The 26017-nt window shown below is 43.5% G+C and overlaps 2 protein-coding genes across 5 annotated transcripts in view; one reads left to right on the top strand and one right to left on the bottom strand.

The window, feature by feature from the left end:
- Positions 1–223: 223 nt before the first annotated feature.
- SAYSD1 (SAYSVFN motif domain containing 1) lies at positions 224–970 on the top strand. Its single transcript, XM_058835018.1, has 2 exons — positions 224–414; positions 494–970. Exons 1-2 carry the CDS (start codon positions 256–258, stop codon positions 785–787), a joined length of 453 nt encoding a protein of 150 aa, XP_058691001.1. The 5' UTR covers positions 224–255; the 3' UTR covers positions 788–970.
- Positions 971–7098: 6128 nt separating this feature from the next.
- GLP1R (glucagon like peptide 1 receptor) overlaps positions 7099–26017 on the bottom strand; it is a 140301-nt gene continuing 121382 nt past the window's right edge. For 3 of the 4 annotated variants that reach the window (XM_058835013.1, XM_058835014.1, XM_058835015.1), the window contains 6 exons: positions 23098–23158; positions 18508–18577; positions 17704–17792; positions 15071–15209; positions 14190–14231; positions 7099–10136 (listed from right to left, as the gene is read on the bottom strand). In XM_058835013.1, the coding sequence (XP_058690996.1) occupies positions 9969–10136; positions 14190–14231; positions 15071–15209; positions 17704–17792; positions 18508–18577; positions 23098–23158 (569 nt within the window). In that variant the 3' untranslated portion in view covers positions 7099–9968. The remainder of the gene's footprint in view (positions 10137–14189; positions 14232–15070; positions 15210–17703; positions 17793–18507; positions 18578–23097; positions 23159–26017) is intronic. The other variant, XM_058835016.1, reaches the window with a different exon arrangement.

The following is a 26017-nucleotide window of genomic DNA, read 5'->3' as shown; positions in this document are numbered from 1 at the left end:
GGACTACAATTCAGACGCCTATTCCAACACAGCAATTGTGTGAAAACAAAACACGACAGACCTCCGGTGAATTACAGCTTTCCTTCAGAGCGAATCGCCGGCTCTGCTGTCCATCCCGGCCAGAGAGGAGGGGCTAACCAGCTGCCTGCGGCTGCCCGCGCTGAGACTGCGCCCTCCCTACCAGCACCTCTCACAGCTCCCCTTGCCCCAGCCCCACCTCCTCCCTGCGCCATCACGCGCAGGCGCGGCTCGGCCATGGCGGCGGCTGTGGAAGGGCGCCTCGCTCAGTTCCGCGCTGCCCGCAGCGGCGCTGTCGCTGTTCCGCGCCCCGCCGACCCACCGGGAAAGGCCGCGGCTCCGGAGGCCGTCGAAAAACCGCAGGCAGCCGCAGGGTGCCCGGGCGGCGGCGCTCAGGTGACCCCCGAGGCGGGTGGAGCCGGGGCTGCGGCGGCCGACCGGTGCCTGACGCCGTGTCTCCCCACCGCCTCTGCAGGTCCGTCCCGGCGCGACGGCGGCAGCTCCGGTGTGGGCGCGGCCGCTGTTGCTGAAGGTGTTGCTGTGGACCGTGCTGCTGGCGCTGTTCGCGGAACTGGAACTCGGGCTGCCCTACTTCGTCCTCTCCCTGCTCTACTGGATGTACGCCGGAACCCTCGGCCCCGCCGAGCGGCGGCCCGGTGAGCTCAGCGCCTACTCCGTCTTCAACCCCGGCTGCGCCGCCATCGCCGGGACGCTGACTGCCGAGCAGCTGGAGCGGGAGCTGCACTACCGGCCCGCCACGGGCAGGTAGCACCCGGCCCGGCGGGGACTGCGCTGTGCTGGGCTGGCCTCGCAGCCGCCGCCCCGAGGAAGGGCCGGGCCTTGGGGGAATGAAATGGGGTTTGTTCCTATGCAAAAATTCGCCTGAGCCATACTGCTGGACCCGGGTCTCCCGGCGCCGGACCGTCCCGAATAAAGCCGTAGCAAAGCCTGCGCTCTGGTGTCGTTTCCTGGGGCCGGGCAGCTGTTTCGGCCGCTATGCAGCGGCCCCGAAAGGCACGGCCTTGTCATAGCTGCGGCTGCCAGCGTGTCAGCTGGAGGGCTTCAGGTCCCAGGAGCTTTGCCACAAGTAAGAGAAAGGCTGGCGTTTGACGACGCCTGCAGTAGAAGGGCCCGCTGCTGCTCTCCCCTGTACCGGCTGGAAACCACATTCTGAAGAAACTACATGAAGCGATAACCATACACCTAAAATAGGCTGCTGCTTTGGTTTGCAGTGGTGTCTTTCATCTAACACAAACATCAGATAATAATTCCCTTTTTGCTTCATATTACAGGTTTCATAATTGTTAGCCAGAAAATACTTTTTTTCTGGCCAGGTGTATTTGTATGATCCAATGCTGTTTTTAATGTATTGCATTGAGGCAGACCTGCTTAGCAAAGTGGTACTCACCACTGCTCAAAGCATGTAAAAAACACATGGATGTGACATTTGAGAACATGTTTCAGTGTTGAACATGGTGGTGATGCTAAGTTGGACTTGATTATCTTAAAGGTCTTTTCCAACCATAACAATTTAATGATTCATTAAGTCATCATTTTGAAGAGCAGCTGCTAGAACTTCTGTCTCTGAGAACAGAGTTGAGAGGAAAAGTCACAAATTTGTCTTTCAAATCCTGTTCCATTATGTCTTTTCTGATTTAACAGTTAAACACATTGTTAAGGCTTGATGCAACACAAGTTCTATCATTGATTGTAGAAACAAAAGTGGAGCTTTGAATTTAATGGGACTAGTAAGAGAGTAATAAATTAAAGCATATGTAATATGGTAACACAGCTAAGCATCTTTCAGTAGCTCTCCACAGCACTCTCACAGTTTTTGTCGTGGGCTGTTGTATAAATTCCAAGTCCTGCTACTTTTAAAGGCAAAAAAATTTGTCATTTGCACATATTCTGTCATCCTCCAGTAAACCCCCCCCCAGAGTTTTTATTATTCTTACTGATTCCTTTTGACTCTGTAACATGCTGCATTTTGGATTTGATTAACATAGGCTCAGCAGGGTCAAAGGCCTTGTGGTAGTGGACACACGGTTTCACATATAAAGTGTTGTTTCCTTGGAAGAACCACAGATTGTGAATCTTTCCTTTCTTAAAAAGTATTCTCATTGCAGAGTAAGAAATAGCTGGATGATACTCAAAACACTTGTAAGCAATGGAATTTTGTGAATTGAAACTTTATTCACAACAATAAACATCAGCATAGTGTTTATGGGGAGTTGATAATCTGATACCTTGTCACAGTTCAGTTCTGTGGGTATTTTTTAAAACAAGGAAATACATGCAAATATGTTGGGGAAGGTGAAACAGGGAAACCTTATGAATGTGATGGTTTAACAAAAGATTCTGGAAATATGAAGGCTAGAATCAAAGTAGAAATGAAAGCCTGCTTTGAATCATAGGATACTGAGTACTGGTTAACCAAAGAACAATAGCTTAGCCAGCTAGAGGAGAATCCCTGTTGATAAAACAATGTCCTTCTGCTGATAAAGAATGCAAAGGTCAAGAAGCAAGGAAAGAACTTGTAAGGTTTTGTAGAATCTAAAATGCAACACTGTATGTTAATAGAGGGAAGCGCATAGGCTGAATGTAAATTCTTTAGTGGGTGTGTCTCATGGTGATTGGTTACTAAGAATTAGAATTTTCACGATAGAAAAAGATATATTGAATTGTAACAAGAACTTCGCTCTCTTTACTCTTTACTCTGACCTCTTCGCTCTTTTAACTCTTACCCCCCTCCCCCTCTCCCCCACTCCTAACTCTCAGCCCCCTCTCCCTGCTCCTACCCCTCTCGTCTTCCCTGCTCTCTCCCTCTGCTTTTTCCCTCTTTCCCTCTGCTCTCTTACTCCCTCCCTCCCTCATCCAACCTCACGTCCCCTGCTCAACCTGTTCTCTCTCCCCTCCCCCGGACCACGTGGACGCCGAGGCTGGTGGCGGACACGGGTCTCCCCTCCTTTTACCCTTATAATAAATTGCTTATACTTGAACAGCTTGACCCTGGAGAAGTCTCTCACCGCGAGCGAGAATTTATTACTCTCCAATACCTGGCGCCCATCGTCTGAGACCCGTCCCACGCCTTCTCCATCGGTGAGACACTTCTCCATCATTGGTAACTAAAAAGACTGGTTTTTCACCCTTTAAGGCCGTCTGGAGTGCAGTTTATGCGGCTGATCACCGTAACACTGTAACTCTCTTTCCCCTGTTCCGCGGCATCCTCGGGCACGGGCCGGCTGTTGCTTAGCAGCGTCAGCTCCGGAGCTTTAGAGGTATCGGCCGCGTGGTTTTTTCGGGGTGCAGGTTGCCAGGCGACCTCGGCACCCCTGGTTTCCGCAGGGCCCTGTGACACGAGAGAGGGGTGGCAAAGCCACATCTCTTCTGTGCTACACGGGACTCCCCCCCTGCGTGGTTTTTTCGGGGTGCAGGTTGCCAGGCGACCTCGGCACCCCTGGTTTCCGCAGGGCCCTGTGGTACTGAGAAGGGTGGCAAAGCCACACCTCTTCTGTGCTCCACGGGACTCCCCCCCTGCGTGGTTTTTTCGGGGTGCAGGTTGCCAGGCGACCTCGGCACCCCTGGTTTCCGCAGGATCCTGTGACACGAGAGAGGGTGGCAAAGCCACGCCTCTTCTGTGCTCCACGGGACTCCCCCCCTGCGTGGTTTTTTCGGGGTGCAGGTTGCCAGGCGACCTCGGCATCCCTGGTTTCCGCAGGATCCTGTGACACGAGAGAGGGTGGCAAAGCCACATCTCTTCTGTGCTACACGGGACTCCCCCCCCTGCGTGGTTTATTCGGGGTGAAGGTTGCCAAGCAGCGTCTGAACCCCTGGTTTCCGTGGAGCCCCCGTGGAGCTCAGGGGGGCGTTGCAAGGCGACGTCTCACCTGGGCTAGGCGGGGAAAGCCTCTACGTGGTCGAGCGAGGGGCAAACGCTGCCACAGCATCTGCACCCCGATCTCTCTAAAAGTTTTTCCGCTGCAGTGTCCAAACCGTAGTTTTTAGACGACTCTGCAGCGTGGTTATGTGCGAGTATTACTAAGTGACACCAGAGAACGGACAGGAGGTGCCTGGCCAGCACCCATCCCCGAGCTCTGAGAGACGAGCCAACATCATTTAGATAAGAGGTGAGTCACAAACCAGTCTATCATGGGTCAAAGCTATTCTACCCCAGAAAAAAAGCTGTATAAGCAACTAAAATTCTCACTGAAAACCAGCCAGAGTAAATTGCCTAAACAAGAACTAAAAACCCTCCTAACCTGGACTCTAGTTAATTTCCCAAACGCAAAACACTCAGAATTTTTTACTAGAGATTTCTGGGACGCAGTTGGTAATAAGCTGTTTAATAACATTTCCCGCCGAGATATGGCGGCCGCAAAGTTGGTCCCAGCCTGTAGGGCACTCGTAGAAATGTGTGCCGCGAATACACAACGCGCGACGAGCCCCCCGGACCCCGCAACCCCCGTGTCTCCTACCCCTCCCCCCGACCACGTGGCCCCCGTACCCTCGGTCCCCGCCGTCCCCCCTCCCTTCCTGCCCGCTCAGACCGGTGTGTCCCCTCCCCCCGACCACACGGCCCCCGCTCCCCCTACCCCAGTCCCGGCACGCTCCATTCCCACCCCTCCCCCCACCTTCCCCGTCCCACCGCCCCGCTTTTGCCCCCCTCCTGCCGTCCCAGCTTCCCCCGATGTTGCGGTCCCGCCCCGTTCCACCGTCCCCGCGGCTATGGGCCCCGCCGCCGCTGCGGCTCCGCCGACCCCCGGCGGCGCGGTCCCCGCGGTCCCGCCTGCCCCCGCCGACACCGTGGTTCCCGGCTCCGCCACCCCACCCACCCTCGGCATCGCGGTTCCCGCAGCTCAGCTCCCCTACACCTCCTCCGTGCCGCCCGCGCCGCCTTGGTGCCCCACAGGCTCCGCTTTCCCGGCGCCCGTGGGGCCGCCGGCCCCGCCGCCGCCGCCGTCCAGCGACACCGATCTGAGCGGTGCGGCGCGGGCCGATCCGAAATGCCCGCTGCCGTACACCACTCCCCCATGCTGCCCTGCGGCGCTGACGCCATCCACGAATGCGCAGTCAGCTTCTGTCGCCGGCGCTCCTGCTGCCGCCGTCCCCGGGTCCCCCGTGCCGTCCCCCCCTGCCAGCCTCTCAAACCGCGGAGGGGGAGAGTAAGGACGGGAACGGGACCCCGGCTCTACAGCTGCTGACACCCGCGTCGCCTCTGCCACCGCCCAGCCAAGCCACTGTCCAGTCCCCGCCATGCGTCTTCACGTCCGCGCGTCCACCACCGAAGCCGCCCGACACCGGCACACGGCCCCCGCCTGTCTCTGCCCCGCTGCTAACACCGGCACAGATCCCGTCTGTATCCGCTAGGCCAGCAACTCTCCCCGACAACGCAAAACAGCGACAGCCACGGCCCCCGCGCACCGATGTACTGCCACTCCCGGGCTCACCTACACGACTCTTGAACTGCCCTGCACCACCACCACCAGCAGCCACGAAAAACGGGGGAGAACGGGAGCGAGAAATAGAGGGAAATAAAGAAAGAGATTATTCAAAAGCAGATACCGTACCACCAAAAGTGACAATTCAAGCAAAGGAACTTAGAAAGACTTTGAGAGAAAGTGATCTACCAGAGACAGTTCAACAAAAAACAAACAAATTCCCGTTATTTGCATGAATGCATGTTGTTTTTACCCTTTTGCTTTAATTTTTGTAGTAAAACTTTACCTGTAAATCAGCCCAAGATAAATGCCTGGGTTGCCTTAGCCAAAGACTGCAAGCTTTGATACCATCTGCTTGTCAGATCATACTGTTCCCATTCATAAACAGCTGCAAAATTTGAAAAATTTAGCCAAACAAACTCATATTGATAATTCTAAAGTGAATCAATCTGACCTTCAAAAGTTAGAGAAGCTGGACAATTTGTTTAAAGTTTTAAGCTTTGCACCTTGGCTAAGAGAACTCTGTAAAATAAGCTTAATTGTTTTAATAAGTGTTAATTGTAGTTTTAGCAGCAGTACCCGTTATACTTCAGTGTGTGCAAAAACTAACAAATAAGACAGTTTCTATTATCTTAAATAGTTCATCGAGACAGGGGAGATGTTGGGGAAGGTGAAACAGGGAAACCTTATGAATGTGATGGTTTAACAAAAGATTCTGGAAATATGAAGGCTAGAATCAAAGTAGAAATGAAAGCCTGCTTTGAATCATAGGATACTGAGTACTGGTTAACCAAAGAACAATAGCTTAGCCAGCTAGAGGAGAATCCCTGTTGATAAAACAATGTCCTTCTGCTGATAAAGAATGCAAAGGTCAAGAAGCAAGGAAAGAACTTGTAAGGTTTTGTAGAATCTAAAATGCAACACTGTATGTTAATAGAGGGAAGCGCATAGGCTGAATGTAAATTCTTTAGTGGGTGTGTCTCATGGTGATTGGTTACTAAGAATTAGAATATTCACGATAGAAAAAGATATATTGAATTGTAACAAGAACTTCGCTCTTTTTACTCTCTTTACTCTTTACTCTGACCTCTTCGCTCTTTTCTCTTAACTCTTACCCCTCTCCCCCTCTCCCCCACTCCTAACTCTCAGCCCCCTCTCCCTGCTCCTACCCCTCTCGTCTTCCCTGCTCTCTCCCTCTGCTTTTTCCCTCTTTCCCTCTGCTCTCTTACTCCCTCCCTCCCTCATCCAACCTCACGTCCCCTGCTCAACCTGTTCTCTCTCCCCTCCCCCGGACCACGTGGACGCCGAGGCTGGTGGCGGACACGGGTCTCCCCTCCTTTTACCCTTATAATAAATTGCTTATACTTGAACAGCTTGACCCTGGAGAAGTCTCTCACCGCGAGCGAGAATTTATTACTCTCCAATACAAATAAATATTAAATATAAGGTAAGATCCAGGAAATTATAAAAATTCTTAGCAGCAATGCTGTAAATAAAGTTTTCACTTGCTATAAACTCTAGCTGCATTATGTCCAGGTGGATTTATAGACTCTTGCATTTAATGCTTTATGAAACAAGTTACCACAATAAGTGAGCATGAAGTCAAAAGGCACAAGAAATAAAAATTGACACAGTTCATCTGTTCCAGTGCTTTGTGTTGGTTTGCTTATTTCATGCTACTCAAATAAATGTACATTACACATAGTAAAATAGAGATGGCATGAATAACAAGGGCTTGCAAAAAGGTTTTACTGAAGTAGATAAAGTATGATGGAGAAATTGGCATTGAGGCCTTGCTAAATCTCTAAATACACAAATACTGTAATTCTGCTTGGTGGTAATTACTTCCACTGAGTTGTTTTGAGAGGGCATTTAAAAAGGTCTGAACAAGTGAGAGCTTAATTAGAGGGGGGGGAAAAATTTCTCTGCAGCCTTCTGCTTGGCTAAGACCTCACTTTGTTACATTACTTTTCTCTTACATTCTAACAAAGCAGAAGTCACCAGGATAAGTTAACTGGAGTTACTCCTGTGGGGCCAAAACCCTCAGTTCACAAATGAGCAGGAGGGACAAGAACTTACTAATTCAAAAGCAAGTCAAGCTGTTGAATCTTGCGACAGTAACTAAGTACAAGTTTGTTACCACACATGGAAATGCTCTCTATTCCCGTGTCTGTCCTCTTTCATTTGTTACACACACTTGTTTGTCCAGCACAGCAGTGAGTTAACATAATTCTGTAACTTCTGTTGTAAAAGCAAAACTATCATCTTGCCAACAGCTGCACAAGCAGCACAAACGTTTTTTCCCAGGTTTGCACAAACTAAGCAGGACCAGCATCCACTCTTGAATATTAGTGAGTGAAATTATTCCCACGAGTGTGCATTAAGCCACAGCTGTAAATTGCATCTGTCACCATGCTGCCCTTTCACCTGCCAGTAACAATCTTTAGTACCTTTTTCCTATTCTTAGCACTTCAGGGTAGACATTAGATAGAAACATCAAGCATACTCTGTATGTACAGGAAGCTAATTAACTTGTAGGACAGCAGTTAACACCTGCATTTATTAGACAAGTATTGTATTGATGGCCACACAACACAGAAGCTACTTATTAAATACAGAGAAGAACCTGAAGTGCTTCATTCCAAAGTAAGCTTTGCAACTGATGTCGGGGAGGGAAGGTGTGGAAGCAGCCTGCAGAGAAGCTAGTGTGCTGCACATAAGCCAGCCTGAGAACTGGGGTGGATTTCTGCAAACACGCCTTTCTCCTTGGAGTTCAATTACAAGCATTAGAGCAGAAGAAAGTAACACATCCTCTTTAATTAAATTCTAACCATATGATTGCAAAACTAATCCATGCTGTTGGCAATTAGAATTCTAATACAATAAATACAATAAATAATCCCATGTAAGGCAATCTAGCTTCAGGCAGGAAAGATGCTGAGTTACATCCCAGAATATCCAGTTCACTTTCTTGGCAATAGGGGCTGTGAATGCAAGTGCAAAAAGACTTTAAAATAGGGAGGGTTATTTCTGCTGAACAGTTTTAACTGCTTTGCCACGGTAGTTATTTATTACAAGAAATCTGTGAGCAGGGAGATTCTCAGAGCTAGTCTTTGGCACTTTGCCTCTTTATTGCAAAGGGAGCCCAAGTAAGAGCAGAATAAAGATGTGCAAAGGTTGTTATTAAGTGATGCAACATATCACACCTGCTTCTAAAGGTACTTCGGCTTGTCCTCAGCAACTCTTGTCAACATCAGGCAGGGAACACACTACACAGTGCAGATGTAGTCACTGCACGAGCCCTTGTGATTTTAAACAGATGGAAAAAGCTCATGGAGTTCAGGAATTTTTGTTTGGTTTTGCTTGGGTTTTTTTTGGAACACTGCTGATGGGAAGCTGGGAGGCTCTGGAGGATGGCAGCCCACCCCGGGCAGGGGGGCGGGAGCTGTCCTTGGTCCTGAACCTGTGCCCTGCACAAGGGCCACCTCCCCATCCATGAGCGTGGGTACCTTGTGTCACAGGAGAAAAGGACCAAGGCCGGAGAGGAAACAAAACTGCCAAAACCGAATCTTTGCAAAAAGGAAAGGTCTGCTGAGACCAGCAGCAGCTCTAAGCTGACTGCTTTCTATGTTTGCACCCACAAGAAGCAGAGTAAAGCTCAGACAGGAAACATTCTCTTGAAAAACAAGCCATCACCCCATCGCTGTGAATGCCTGTGTGCCCAAAAGATGGGCATACTAGCACTGACAATGGAAGGGCTGTTCATGCAGGGGACATTTCCATCCATGTCAACAGAGATAATGTGCACCTATTCCTTGCAGAGGAGGTTACTAACAGATACTGCATTTTTGTTTTATTTGGGTTTTTATATTTTTTTTAAGTGAAGCTTAAAGGTAGCATTTAGAAGTGCTCACTACATTACCTGCTGTATATTGATACACCTTCAGGGTGCTGTTCTTCACCTACACAGAAAATAGATAAGTATATTTTCAATTTTAACTTTGGGAAACCCCTGCTACAAAACTGATTCTTCCCTGAAATGCAAGTTGTGTCCCACTAAATTATTTTTTTCTAGAAATGTTGATGTGGCACCTTACCCTATCCCCAGGAAAGTCTAAATTTATTTTTTGGCAATAATCATATTCTATATCCCTGTAATTCAATCAGTCGATCATTCAGCTCACCCACTCAACAGTAATAAGCCATTGACCCTGTGGTTTCAGACTGGATCAATGCTACGCTTAAGTTCTGGAGCCCCGGAGGCCTTGTGTGCAAATAGGAATAAACTCTTTTAACTTACTTTAGATGTGACCAATTTTTCCTCTGATCTGTTGATTACATTAGCAGATTGCTTTCCCTAGAAACTCTGGCCAACAGCCTGCAGGTGATGGGCAGCATATGCTTAAGTTTCTTTCTGGAGATAGCAAACTTAAGCCACAAGTTTGGGTATTTAAGGGTTTTCAGGTATATTAAACAGTTCATTGTTCTTAGTCTGATTCATCTGCAGAAATCTCAGCTGAACGTGGCCTGACAAGTGGCAGCATAGACACTGCTGCCTACTGTGCCCCCACTACTGATGCTGTTGGCTGGACACTTCAGAGGTTTCATACTGCTGTTTCTCTGGACATAAAAGTGTTCCAATCGCCAGCGCTCCCAGCTTTTCCGAAACTCCATCTGAACCTAACAGAAGCAAAGAAGGAAACAAAAGGAATGAATGTAGAACTAATCAGTTCTTTAAATTACTCCATCAGAAAAAAACAAGGATACCACACGACTGAGAAAAGCTGGAAGTGCTTTAAAACTGCAATATTATCACTTCCAATTATCCAATTATCTCATTAATCCATTGTAGGCCATTCCACATTTACAATAATGATGACATTCATTTTTACTTGTAGAAAAGGAGTTCTTTTATGCACCAGAAAATCTTACCTTCATTATTTTGCTCTAAGTTGTATTCACCTGCAATACTGATTGCACTCTATGCCCTACCAGTACTAACAATTAAGCTGACTTTGCTTATCAGCCATGAAGCCGATGAGAAGACTAGCTTTCTGCTCAATATTGCACCACAGGTATTCTTAAGAGTTCTGACTTCTGGTTTGATTTAAACATTATTTTTGTTCTCTGAATATTTATGTGGGTTCTTTATATTTCATACAAAACCGAATGTTTATTCAGAACTGAAAACAACAATTAAGCAAGTTAGAGACTGTGTTTGTCCCGCCTCAAACAGCAATTACAATATCTCATTCCAGATACCAGCTTTTCTTAAAGCTACAAAGTATGCTCATCTAGTCACAGGTTCTGAGTTAAACTCTGTAATCTCTACACTGGTTTGGGACTTTATCCAGGATTTTGTAACTGCTAAACAAGAACAGAATTAGGTCTTCCTGCTCCATAAGCAAAGTTCTTGCCACTTGATTGAATTAAGAACCTCCATTAGCTTTTAACACATAAGGCAGAGGATATAAAATTCCACACTTGTTACTCTACATAAAGGCAGGAGTTCAACCACAGTAATAAGTTCATTATGGTGTGTACTTTGGCCTGAAAATAAGTTCACTGTAGATGGGTCACTTAAGGGAGCCTTCTCTGGAGAGATGCTTTTTCTTTTATTTTAAGATCTCATACTGACTACCAAAAGACTAAGTAGGTTGATGGCACAGTTTCAGCATAGGTTTGTCGTGTCCAGGCTGTTGAAACCTTCATATTCTGCGGAAAACTTCCTAGGGAACCAGCTGCTGTATGTCTGCTTTCTTTGCTTGTTCACTGTGAAATACTGAATTTGAGAGGCTGACCTAAAAAAGGTGCAAAACCTTACAAAATTAATTGTCTTCCCCTGGTGCTTGTCAGTGCTTGTCAGCTCTGGGCTACAGCCCTTGTACTGAACATCCTGGTGGATGTTCAGCTCTGTGTTTCTGACAATCTGTCAGAATCCAGAGTCTGACCTCCACTGTCACAACCAAATCAGTCAGAAGAAAAGATGCTGAAACAGATGCTTGTATTTTACCATGGTAGGGGGGTTGGTTGTGTCAAAAAGTGCACAAAGACACTAGAGAAAGACAGTGTGTCTGGGATAGCTTGGCATAGAAGAATGAGGGAGAATGGTCAGATGACAGCAGAAACCCAGGAACCATAGTGTCTGCAGGAAAAGAATTGACCATATCATCACTCCAGTACTTGGCACCTTTTGTGGGTATGGAAAACAATAAGGCAGCACTGGCAGGCATTTACTGGCAAATCATGAATGAAAGTATGACCGTAGTGACTGACAGTAAGTCAATGAGTGATAGAAATAGGTACTTTAGGTCAGCCAAAGGGAGAAAATAAGTCTTTACTCCAGCTGGACATGACAGGCTTGAGCTATGATACAAATAGCCTGCAAAACTGAGATAAAGTGAATGGAAGACCTGAACAAAAGAATGTAGGAATGCATCTATCTTAGGAATGGATATGACTGGCATGATATCAGTTTTCTCTACAGGAGTTAGGAAGAGGGTAGGAAGCAGCTCTGCTGCCTGTGTTGAATTGACCTTTCACCCAGACGGCTTTGAATGTATAAGCAAGGGAATTGGTTAAGATTTATTTTGCAGAGGCAGTTCCTGAGCACAGAAGTAGATCTACAGATCCTTCAGCAAAGTAATTATCCTAGTAGCTTCCCTGTGTTGATAAGATTCTTCAGGAATTAGCTATACAGGAAAAAGGATAGCAAGAACAAAGCTTCCATGATGTGCTGATTTTGGATGGGGTAGAGTTAATTTTCTTCATAGCAACTAGTATGGTGCTGTGTTTTCTATTTGTGCTGGAATTGTGTTGGTAATAAAGAGATTATTTCGTTATTGCTGAACAGGGCTTGCACAGTGCCAAGGCCTTTTCAGCTTCTCATACCACCCTGACAGCAGGCAGGGTGGAGGTGTGCAAGAAGTTGGGAGACACCTGCCTGCCAGTGGGAAGTAGTAAATTAATTCCCTGTTTTGCTTTACTTTGCTTTACCTATTTAATTGTCTTTATCTCAACCCAAGAGTTTTCTCACTTTTATTCCTTCAATTCTCTTCCCCATCCCACCAAAGTGGAGTGACCGAATGGCTGTGCAGTGTGTAGTTGCTGTCTGAGGTTAAACCATGACGTGAGAAAGTGGAAGGAAAAATTTTTATGCAGAGTATTTTAAAAGAGAAAAGAAAGAAAGAAATAGGAGAACTTGAAAAAGACGGTCATGGAGGTTAAAGCTGGAGAAGATCTCTCACAGAGAGCTCTTGATTGAGCTTTTTGCAGCTGATGGGGAAGGAAGTTTACAGTGTGGCAATGAATCTGGAATCTAATTATAAAAAGTGCTAAATTTTGGCAAAAAAAATCTCAGCAAGTGATAGTGAAAGGAAGGTAAGTCTAAAGTCAGATGGAACTAAGGTAATGGAAGAGTTTAATTAATGGTTGGTATAGAGAATGAAAAGAAATTAAAAGCAAAAGGGAGGACTGGGTAGTATTTCAAGAACTCAGGAGTCCTGGCATCAGGACAGATTCTTTGAAGTAGAAGAGACTGAATCATACTTCCATTGTGACAAGAATGCAAAAAGGAAAACCAAGGCTACAGACAATGAAATCTGAACCATCTTCAGCTAAGTGGTGGAAAAAGGCAGCATCTCTGTGGTTAAAATATTTCTTATAGAAAGCAGCACTAACAGAAGAAAAACTGGTCATATTAAGCCTAGCTCATTTTGCAAAGAACATTGGTGGTAACAGGGAATCTCATAAGATCCTACTGTTGGCTTCAGAGCAAGTTTGGAGAAAATCCAGAATCTTTCAGGCAAAATAAGACTGAAATATGAAAAAATTCTTATTTTTTTTTCAGAAGTAGATATTAAAAAATGACATTAATATAATTTCTATCTTAACTTCTACTATTGATCTAGGCACCAGGACTTGCAAAGAACTTTCATTCTGTATGGTTAAGGAAAAAGAAAAAGGAGTCAATGAGTCACAGACAAAAATAAAATGCAGACCACATTGCAAACAAGGATAGTCTTTGGACACATACAGTGTGTCAGAAGACAGTTTCTCATTTAGCTTAGGAAAAGAATTCTTGTATAGTTTAGAACAGACTTCATTTAAATTCTTTGCAAAGATTTTTTTTATAGAACCTCAACAGGTTTGGGATTCGTATGAAGTCACAGAAGATGGTACTTGCAATCAATTAACTCAAAGCCAAAGGTACATTTCTTCTGGGTGTGTGAGTTTTACCACTCTGTGAAGTTCAGTTTTAATGAGAGAGTGATTATGCTTTTAAGCAGCTGGGACACAGGGAAACCAGATGAAACCAAACTGTACCGCAATAGCCATGATGACTCTCCAACCAGCAAGCTGAGCTGAGTTCATAGAATAAAATGGGCTTCACTCCCACATTCACCAAAAAAGGCAAATAAGAAGTGCTATAAGACAGATCAAGAAGAGCAGCTATAATTCTTAATTAAAGAATCCACCAGTGTAAGCTACACAATTGTAAGCAAGACTATTTGTGAGATTCCACATCTACAAATAGTGACTGTAAATTATACTACCTGAATTCCTTCCAACCACATTTGACTGATGAGTTATCCCACAGACCTATGCAGAGGTCTGTAAAAAAAAAAAAAAGTCCTGAACAAGGACAATTTAGCAGTTCAAGACCATTTTCAATTTCCTTTTCCTATAGTGTATGCTGATAAGGCAAATTGGAACAAATAGTTTCTCTCTTACCTCATTATTAATGAAACAGTAAAGAATCGCAACCATCAGCCCCTGAAATCAAAAACCAGAACAGTGAGCAGAACAGTTTCCTCACTTTGCCAAACTCAGTTGCAAAGGGCTAGAGGATCCACACTGACATGTCTGATAAGACTGAGAGGTGGAAAATCCTTGCTGCCTGTCAATTCTGACGGCAGAGCAGAGGTTTGACCAAACTATGTCTCAAAGCATGTGATCTTAGGAAAAAGGAGTTGTTGTTTTCCTCAATCTGTTATTTTTGTTTCTCCTTCTTCTTTTCTTTCTCCTTCTTCCTTACAAAGAAAAGGTTTTAAGTCCTAAACACTTTGTGAGTAATTCACAGTGGTCTTAAATACAGCTCTGTGACTGATAAACAGGGAACGATTGAGTGTGCAGGGAAACAATAATGATTTCCTTACAAGGAGACTCATTTGAAATGCCTTTACCTAAGGCAACAGTTAAACAAAAATCACAGTAAGTCTACACCCTCCTCACACGCAATTACAGCTAGAAACAGCTACCTCTCCCCTCCCAGGTTTTCCAAGGAGTCTAAGAAACACTGGAGAAAGCACAAAATGTGCTTTCAGCAATGCCACTGTACAATTACAGGAAATCACAATTTTGTTATTGCCCTGAGGTGAACCATGGGAAATAAATATTAATATGTGGACAGGAATATCAGCTTATTGTAGTAAAGTTGGCTCTTAAATATTAGTCCTTACACTTTTTCCCTTCCACTGTCATAATCCTGTAACATTCAGAGCTAAACTAAGAAATATAAGGAACAAGGAGCATGCAATGAATGAAAGAGAAAGCAGGACCCCAAATAGCATTTAAAAAATATCTTATGCCCATGGGCACACTGTGAGTGCTACCTGGAATGAAGCAAAGGAGAGCTCAGTAAAAAGCTTCACAAAGCGCAGCATCCCTCTGGCATGCTCATCAGTAATAAAGGCAAAGATGACCTCATGAGTCCCCAACAGTGGGATCAGAGTCAGCGTAGACTTGGCCAACCTAAGATCACAAGAAATTTTAAAAACACAATGCACTGAATAGACCATTTTTGATCCAAATGATCACTGGGAGTCACCATTTCTGCATTCTGTTTCTGACACAGGTTCAACTTTGGTAAGTTGCTGCACCACTTTGTGACACAGGGTCCTCCTCTAGAGGCTGCAGGTTAAAAACTTACTCAAAATAACCTGAGTAAGTTCCTACAAGTTTTAACCTCACCTACCACTTCACTTGGAGACCATTTATTGGTGAGAGCAAAGCTCTGTATCTGGCTACTGACTGTATTTCATCTGGAAAATCTTCCAAATTCAGTAAGGAGCCATGTGCTTTCTTGTACCTGTGATGTCATTCCTCTGTGTTCTTTTCTCCTCCTGTAATTGGGAAGGAGAACCAAAACCTACCTTCTTGATATCCTGAAAGACATAATCTATCAATAACTGGAATCTTTTAAAAATCTCTTGGCAAAGGGAGGAGCACTTGGTGTTCCTTCCCACCTCTGTGCTGTGTTAAATCTTCCAAAAATTGTAACTATCTAACTGCAGAACACTTTGTCAAAGCAATCAAACTTTCTTGAAACGAGGATGGCAAGTTCAAAGACACAGCTAGCAAAGGTTGAAAGACAAACCAATCTGAAATAAATTATTATTCACCTGTGAGAGAGCTGAAGGTACACTACCACAGGAAAAAAATCACAAGAACGATCCTTAATTCTCTTTTGATAGACATACATACCAGCCACCCAACAGGTTAGTGAAAGATGACTGGGGATCATGTGAGAGCTTCCTGGGCCACAGAACTTACCAACATCTCACAACAAGCTGTCTTGAGAGAAGTCACAAGTCACTTTGATGCAAAATCACACAAGTAGAAGGGCTGTCACACCTTTGTAGATCTTGTGTGCCTGAGAGCGATCAACTGCTCTTCTGAGTCATGTAACCATTCAGGTTGGAAGGCACCTCTGGAAGTCTCTAACCCAGCTCCAGCTCACAGCAAGTTACTCAAGGCTGTCTCCAGCCAAGTTCTGAGTATCTCCAAGGTCATCTAAAGCTCCTCTGGGCCTCTCTTCCAGCATCAGACCACCATGACTGTGAACTAATTTTCACCTTACATGCAAGGGGAATTTCTCTTGCTCTAAGTTGTGACTTCTGCCCTTGTCCTTTCACTGTGATGCTTTGAAAATACTACGTTTTCTGTACACATGGGCTTGGAATCAAAGCCTCCAGCTCAGACAAGTCCTCATCTTTGCTTTGAACTTTCAAAAATCATTAGTATTTCCAAAATTTCATGTGAGGTAAAGAAGGTAGGTAACATACATGGCAACTCTACAGTGATAAGAATGCACCAAAATACATGCTGTGTCTAGTTTAGAAGGCTGCAGCATCGAAATAGCCAATGGCAAAGTAGTTAAATCCAGTGCCAGCAGCAGTACCACAGCATGTAGCTCCACACTTCAAGAGCTAACTTGTTATTCTTACATTGTTTTTCAGACTGTGATACAAAAGTGAAGATGCAGAAATGAAGGATGCAACAATGAATCTTAGCACGGTGATTAAATAACAGGAATAATATAGACATGGATAGATTGAAGCCTGCAAACCAAAGATTGCACATTTCTGTAACAGCCCTGACATCTCTCTGGAAATATCTCATGCATTCAAGACTGAAAGTTTGTCCCAAAAACAACTATTAAGAGCATGGAGCAAAACTCAAAATGATCCCATCTTGTCTTCCTTGAAGTGAAAGCTTTTATTTCTAACAACCCATATTATTTTGTTGAAATTAAAATGAGATAGGATACTTCAGCTGGGAGGAACCTACAACAACCACCTGTTCAAAACTTAAAGCATGTTCTTAATCCAAATGCCTCTTAAACACTGAGAGTCTTGGGGCATTGATCACCTCTCTAGGAAGGCCTGTTACAGGGTTTTCCCATCCTCCCAGTAAAGAAATGCTTCCTAACATCCAATCCAAACCTCCCCTAGTGCAGCTTTGAACCATTCTCACACATTCTATCCCTGGATACCAGGGAGAAGAACTCATCACCTCCCTCTCCACTTCTGCTCCTCAGGGGACTGTAGAAGGCAATGAGGTCATCTCTCAGAGCCCTTTGCTCTAAACTAAACTAGTCAGAAGCCCTCACAGGATGTTCCTTCCAGCCCTTACACCAGCTTTGCTGCCTTTCTTGGTGATTTCAAGGACTCTAACATTCAGTACTTACATATGCTGCAAGTATTTTAAAAAAATCTGCTCAGTTAATATTCATCCAGTCTAATGGAAGACTGTAAAGTGACAGACATCAAGCTGCCTTGGCTGCACTAGACTTTTCTGGGGACTGACTGTCTACACAGTTACACCAATGTGTGACACCACACTTGTGCATTACTCAGGGGCTTGTGCTCTTTAACAACCTTTGTCAACCCACTCCTTTCATATATGTCATTGTCTACTTTTATTGTGATAAGCATGAAAAGTGTCAGACCACCTTAAAACATACCTGCATTTTATGTCAGTTTTGCACATCAAATTAGCCTGCAGTTTGGAGATGATGATGCATATAACTCTGATGAAGATGAGGAAATTCACCTGGAGAAATTAAAGAATCTATATCACTATCAATAAACACATGTGCATAAGTAATCAAAAACACTGATTCATGTATGCATGTGTAGGTCTGTGTGCATCCTGATATGCAGCAGCTGCAGAATTTACCATGGAACTCAACTCCTTGCTAAGGAATTGTGGACTAAATGTGAAAGAAATGTGGGACTAAATTCAAGCCACCCTTGAAAACATGGCAGTTCATTACACAAAACAGGGGACTCTACTTACTCTCTGGGGAGTGAGACACAGCGAAGGCGTGGGTTGGCCCATTTGCCTTGTATTGAAGTCTGAGCCCGACCCAGTATTGTGTCTGCAGAACATTTCTACACAATACTACACATGTTGCAGTTTTTTGTAGCCCAATACCAGAAATAGTATCTGTGGTCTCCTTGAACTACCTTCCATACCTCCGGCTTGCAGGGGAGTTAATGCAACTGTTGCAGAATGCTGTTCAGTTACCACCTTCTGCCACTACAACATGACAGCTTAATTAAATTAAAGAAACAAAATGCTAGTCTGGAATTTCAGTGACAGAAACTAATTTGGCTTCATAAAATGACATTTCTGAATGAAAACATAAATAGCCTCAAGGGTTATTAGCCTTTGGACATGCGTAATGGCCATGTATGCATATTTGTACCATATTGTCCTGTTCTCAGGAAAATCTGCCATCTCACAGCACATGTCTCAGACTCACCCCAATGGCAATAAGAATGGGCAGTCTGATGATCAGCCAGTAGTTCATATTATAGTTTCTGGTCCAGCAACTAATAAGAGGACAAAAAGGAGATGAAGGAGAAGTTTCAGTTCATTACTAACATTTCTTGCTTTTTCTGTTCCAGCAATGCAGATGGAAAACAGTATTAAGGGCTAGATACTAGGAAAGCACATCATGCTGACATGGAAACAGATGCAGCTGCTTCTTAGAAATCCTGAATGCTTTGTACTATTGCAGCTATCATAATCCAACTGGATACTATTCACTGGCCTTTCTTGCCCACTAATGGCTAGCTCTCCTCCACAATTTCCTGTGAATTACCATCCACTAATTGTGAAGATTTACTCCATTAAAACCAAGGTCAAATTTGTCATTTGGCTGAAAGGAGAAGGGGAGGAATCTGTTTGATCTTTCTGTTGTCATTCCTAGCCTCCTCATCCTGCACTATTTTTTGTTTTTCTTTAGTCTCCAATGTCAGATCATCTCATTTAATTACTTATTAGTTCTTTATCCCATCACTTACCATCATTATTCTCATATCAATATTGAGATCAGTCATCTATTTTATCTCTCCTTCTTTTGAAAAAGGAGTTACTAATTTCAACCAGGGGAAAGCAATTGCAGCTGCAAACTCCAGCTCCTTCAGTTCATATGCCCAAAGTTTCAGGCCCACTGGGAGTTTCAAAAATTATAAACAAATAAAATCAAGAACGGGAGCAACACTTCCTAACTTTTGCTGACCTGAGCCCTCTGCCAAGTAAGTAGCATGCTGCAGCAATATAATACTTCATTTACCACCAGTCTCATTTTACCTTTTAAAATTCCTGTCTCTTTGAGCAATACGGGAGAAAAATTACAAGAAAAGTCATGGCAGCCACAGTTCGGGATCACTGGGCTGAAGTGAACCTTAAACTGAGGGTTTGTACATCTAGTTCCTTTCCTCTGGCCACAGCCATCCACCACCACTATCTGATGGGCCGTATCTGTGTAGGATGGCCCAGGTGTTAGGGAAGTGCTCATGTGCCACTTGCCTTGTTGCTGCAGTGACAGCATTCTTAATATTTCTATGAAATGACATTTTTAGCCTCTTGCTCAGCATTACTCAAAAGCAACAGTCACCAGTAAAGCCAGTAGGTTCCTGAGCTACACAGGCTAGAAAACAAACTAGGAAACAGCACTACATGAAACATAAGTTTCTTCCCCCAAAAAAATGTTTTTCCTCATCTCCAGATCTGCCAAATCTGTTCTGCCAAAACATACATATACACAATTTTCCCTAAGGCTTCTTAACAGACCGATGAAAATCAGCTTGGGTGACACTGGTGGAGCTGAAACCCGCTCCAGCCTTGTAGTGGTACAGTCTAAGGGAAAAGAGCAAACCATGCAGCACCTGGGAGGGATCCATGCTACAAGCACACACCCACATGTGTCACACTGTATTAGTAATGGCGAAGTAGTACAACATGACTCTCTTAGCTGCACTGTCCAAGAGAGCAAAGTTTGTTATTCTTAATCTCCTTTTACACACATGTCTGAGAGGTAAAACTCTGGTCATTAAAGGTACACATCACCATAAGTGGAACAACACCCCTTGACTAAACAACACTGGCAGATTGTTGTCCTTCACCAAGGACTGATTGGATTCTTTCTCATGTTTTCCCAGGCCTGAGTGAGAAGCCTGTGTGACTTAGTTTCACACAGGCTCTCTTCCCTGCTTGCTTTTTGCATTTAATATCTACACACATGTGCTCATTTACAAGAGAGGAAAGTGTAGCAGCTTGGCTGTGGAAATTCCACATTTCCATGCAGGGACTGCAAGTCTGAGAAGAGCTCGGGATATAGTTTTTCCTTCAATTTCACATGTACAAAAAGCATATTATTGCCACCAGCAGCTCTACAGCCTCAAATTGCATTTTAGGTACTGAACAAAAAAGGTGTGCAGACTGTGTTCAGTGTACCTGAGCCAGAATCTGAGTTACAGAACATCTTAACTGGCACATGTGACTGGGAGCCAGCTTCGTGGAGACTTTGAATAATTTTATTTGAACACCTCAAGACTGATGGGGTAATAGGCATAGATGGAAGTGGAGTTCCACTTTTCTCACTAGATACAGTAGGAGCAGATGCAATTTAAAAATTTATAATAACAGAGGCTGAGAAACAATTCTTTACATTAACTCTGCTACATTTCTGTGTTAATTTGCCTCCTGTGACACACATCAATTTTAGCTACCTTTAAATTTATACAAATACGCGCAATAACAAAAAAAATTGCAGGTCAATTAAGGTGTCATGGCTATTAAACTATACAGAAAATAAAACTGGTAGATCTCTGCATGATTTCTTGCCCATCTGTGCTTTCTGTGATTATGACACTGATAAATAGACCAATATCTATTGTGCTTCGGATCTATCCCTACAGTTTGCTCGGCACCTCTCAGAAGATGCTTGGCAACTAATAGCCTCAGAGCCATGAATGGAGAATTTGTCCAACGTAAAAAAAATGCTAGCGGGATGTTTCTGTCTTTGCTTATCAATCCAGTATTCTCCTTCAAAAAGTGAAAACAGTGAATTTTTACCTTGAATTGCTACAGGTGGATGGAAAAAAAGGATTGAAGGCTGACTATTTTGCTCCCATACTTAACTGCAGACTGAAGCAAAAATGTGTAAGCATTAGCTTTTTAGGCACAGTCTAATAACTAAGAACAACAGATTGCCTTTAATTGTATTTGTAATCTAGACAAAATATTTTTGAATAGCTCATTTTTTTAAACACTAATTGCATTTTAAAGGAGTTTATACTTGCACATGTGAGGAAAGAAGAAGCTGGTGTGCAACCAACCAAGTCTGGCAGGCTTCAGTCCATTACTCAAATGGCTACATTCACAGGACTGCCTCAGATTCCTGGCCCTGACCACATTTATTTCCAGTTATTCTTCATAGCCAGGGAAGTAGTTAAATCACAAATGAAATTTACAGCCTACTGCATGGTGACAGAGCTATGGCAAACAGCATGAGAGATATCCCTCGCTGCTCCAGCAAATGCCCCCTCAAGGCACAGAAATCTTGCCTTTCAGACCAGCTGCTGCATGTGGTTATTTATTGCTGTATTTTACAAATGTTTAAACAAGATTTAGAAAATTCAATAATGTGAAAAATTGACCCTTTTAAGGTCTGCTGAAGGTAGTGAATGACAGTTTTCCTTAATAGAAAACATAAATCAGCTCTGAGCACCACATAATGTGGGAGGCACAGCACGAGCACTTTGAATACATTTTCTACATAAATGGGAAGACATGCCCATGGAATGTTGCCTATTCAGAGCAGAGGCTGCATGGTCTCTACACCTATTCTGGTAATTTCAACAAAACCTGCACTACATCAATACAGACATAATCTTGCTACAGAATATCAAGTCAACCTTGAAAAGGAAAGTCAAAAAATCCTAGCATTACTTAAGCCAGAAAAGGAAGCTTTGACTGAACTTGTTCAGTACTAGGAACATACATACAGACAAAAAAAAAAAAGCAAAAAAAAAAGCAAAAAAAAAAGCAAAAAAAAAAAAAAGCAAGCTAGTGCTTAATACTCAGAAACACCAGAAAACTATTTGGAGGTGGCTCTGACTAAACTGAATTTTTATATTGCAGCATCTGTCCAGCAATTATTGTGTTTGGGAGAATAAAAAAAAAAAAAACCAAAAAAAAACAACCAAAAAAAAGAAAAGGATCCTTTACAAAAGTATTTGTTGGGTAGTTTGGAAACCAAGTAAGAGGTAAACCCATTAAATAATAAATTTAAAATAAAAATTAAAGAGCATAGATTTATTTCTTTTCAAAAAGAAAGCTACCTAAATATTTCTAGTCAGCCACTATCTCTAAAAAGAATAAGCCATTTTCTTCCCTTTAAAAAAAAACAAAACACAACTAAAACCAAAACCAACAAGCTACAGGGCTATTTGTAAAATAGCTATTTATAAAGCATATACAAATGTAATTTTTTTCAGAACAGCCACCATGGAAAAATGGACAAAAAGTATTTTGTGTCTTACAGCAGTCTTGTGCTTCAGCACAAACTAACATAAGCAGACAGAGAATGTGCCTTTATTTTAGGAAAATCTAAATAATGAGAGCTTAAACAAGAAAAGGCAATCACTTCTCTGCTGCTAGGCATAGGCTAATCACTACAAATTGCAGGCAGAATCCTGTGGGAGGCTGCTGTCTTCTTCTGAAACTATTGTAAACACTACTGCCAAAAGCACAGTATCATGAGTGGTCTTGTTTGGGTAGGATGACTGCTATTGTTGTTACTATAAGTACAGAAATACAAAATATACCTTTCCTTGACCTGCAAAAGAACAGATTCATTCAGACATGCAGAAAATTCTGATCAGTAAAAACTTATGCTCCTTTCTGAAATGTTATGCAAGACCTTCAGACAAAACAGAAGCAATTATGTGAGGTTTCAGCACATGGCCAAAGCAAACCACACTAAACAGAAAGCAAACAGGGACCTGCTGGTGCACACATACAGCACAAATGAGATAGCTATAAAAATCAGAACTAAACCAACCCCTCATCTTCATAAAGGTACTTGACAGTTCCCCAGAGAATAACAAACAGCATTGGCACACCTGAAAAGAGAGGAGACAAGGCTGACATTGACACTGAGACTGAGAAAAGCAGAGAGAAGAACAACTCTCTCTGCCCCCACCATAAAGATGAGCAACATAATTAACTGGTGTCAGGGTTGCAGCTCCTATCCAACACAGATTGCCGTGAACAGTGGACTCTCACCTAGTTCTCAACAGGCATGAAAAATGAACAACACCAGTGCCCCATAACAGGCATTCACCACTTCTTCTGTGGATATTTTCACAGAGAAGCCAAGGGAGTTAAATTTTTGGAAGCTCTACTAGCCTCTGTATTCATGGTAGAGAGGGGTGCAGTGTGTTCTGACCAAAATGTTTGTGCCTAAATTTCTGCTTGTGGGTCACCTACTGTCCTAGTTTAGGGCAAATTAGGGAGGAAAACTCCAAATGGGGATTTCTCCAGGGAAATGCCCCTCCTCACTTTCTGGTCTGGGAAAAGAAAGAAAAAAATTCTTTGGAGAGAAGTGGAAAAAGCTGTTTATTTAACAGAAATTGAGTAATATTAAATAATAATAAAACCTCTTGCTGTTCGATGGGATGGCAAGTCTAGGAAGAAAAGTCCTTTTCATGTGGTGAACGGCTCGCTCAGGTTCTTATCAGTCCCTCCGGTGCTGGAAAGTGCCAAAGCCCAGGCCCCGGTGGGCCACAGGCGTGAGCTCCCGGGGTTTGGCTGGGTGTTCAGTCCAGAGCAGGCTTGCACAGATCCAGGAAAAAAGGGAAAAAACAAAGGTCCGGGGAACTCCTCTGCCTCAGCTAGCTAAAACTAACTAAAAACCAGAGAGAAGCTCTGTCCCGCTGTCTGTCCGTGCTGCAGACACCACAGTCCAGGAGCGAGATGTGTGGGAGTGATGTTTTCTTTAACACAAACTGCGTGCTTCTTCTACCCCCTCTCTTGCTCTCAGAGCCAGTCTTAAAGGTGCAGAACTTAATGTATAACATAAACCAGACGATTGGGGATACCAGTATCATAAAGTTACCCCAGGACACCTACACTGTACTGAAGCAGGACCAAGTTCAGACTGTCTATTGGTGTTGAGGCTGGAGCACGCCCAACCCTACATGCTCTCCATGGCAGAGTGAGTGTAGGCACACTCAGCAAGTGTCCTCGCTCACAGAGACGTCCCAGTTCAGACTGTGGAACTGGTGTGAACTTGAGTGGCTGCAGAAAACACATAAGATGAAACTGGCAGTGAAGAGAGGCTTGGCCCTACCCTCACCTGACAGCGCATAGCCTATAGCTGGTCAGTTCATCTGGTGTGTAAAGGGCAGTGAGACAAGCCAAGTAAGTTGCCACACACTACCTGCTTTACAGTGAAGGCTCTCTAACTCCTTTCATTAATGAAGAGCCTAGGTTATTAAAAACAATTTTAAGTGCATCTACCAACCAATACTCAGTACAGAGAATGATAAAAATACACACAAGGAAGGAAACCAGATTGTGAGTCAAAAGGCAAGATGAGGAATATCTGCTGAAGGATAGATCAAGACTGTCTAATTCCTCTTTGGACGGTGTCTGATGCTTCATGTGCATTGTACAGAAAGAGCAACATTTAGCTTACTTTGTTACTTCATTCTTAAGAACCAGTAAAATAAGGGACCATAAGAACATCAGGCTACAGCAGTTAGTTCTGTGCAGGGCAAATCCACAGTTAATGGCAGCAGAAGCCACTGGCAAATGGGTGATCTCCCACAGTCTGAATACCTTAAGCAGTATCTTTATTGGGTACTATCAGTCAAAAACCTTCACTGTTGTTGCACTGTAGAATTTCTCTGCTATCAGAACAGCTAAATACTACAGACACTAAATAATAATAATATTCTCCTCAATCAGTTAATTAAAAAAAAATGAAAGGAGATAAAAAATAGCAGCAAGGAAAAAAAACAATAATTAGAATAATAGCAAAGATAATTAATTCAATAGAGATTATTTGGGCAAATAGCTACCATGTTCCATGGATTTACTTACTGAAAATACTTAGTATTTTGGGAGCAAAGTTACCAAAACCTCTATGCTGCCTTGATAGTTGTATAAGTAGATTAAGAGTAGCCTCACTGTACATTGCTTCCAAACCAAATGAGACTTCGATTCACAGAAACAAATTACAGTTTGAATTATTCCTTTCTTGACTTTGCTGAGCATTAAGACATCTTAGTATGAAACTTACAGGATAAGACACAAACACTGAGAGCACAAAGGCTGTATCTCACTGGATATACCATTTGATAGATCAAGTGATAACAATAATGATTTGTGGATATCTCAGTCTTCTGGATTCATGAGAAATCTCTCCATGTTTAATCAAATCACTTGATATTTGAATTGAGAACTTATTATTAATACTGCTATTATTTCTATATCCCCTGCTTCTCTGTTGCTACTCTCTGCCCAGCTGCAGCCAGGGAAACAGGGGAGATCTTATATAGCATCGACCAGAGGGCTAAAAATGAGGCTCTTCCCCTTGCTGAGATGGAAGTTCAGCTTTATTCTTGTTCTTGGGACCCGTGGAGAAAGAGAGCAGGAGGGAAAGAGGAAGAATATTGATAACATGTGTCTTTTTGAAGGTAGGGGAAAGAGCATGGATTATATTCACACAGCCAATAAGAAGAACTAGGGAGAAAGAGATAAGGGGGAAGAAGCTTACATTCTATACTTCGGGGTAGCAGCTTGGGTTATACCATTTTTCTAAATGCATTACAACATAATACTATATTTCAAAAGAGCCTAGGGATAATAGAATTGTATCAGCTATGTAAGTATTACACAAATTAATAGGCAGCAAGTATATAGCAACTTGTTCAATATTCTCTGCCCACTCCCACTTGTGATGCATGCAACTGGTG

This window comes from Poecile atricapillus, chromosome 3, assembly GCF_030490865.1.
Source record: "Poecile atricapillus isolate bPoeAtr1 chromosome 3, bPoeAtr1.hap1, whole genome shotgun sequence".
Lineage (NCBI taxonomy): Eukaryota > Metazoa > Chordata > Aves > Passeriformes > Paridae > Poecile > Poecile atricapillus.
This window is presented reverse-complemented; position numbering and strand designations above follow the sequence as displayed.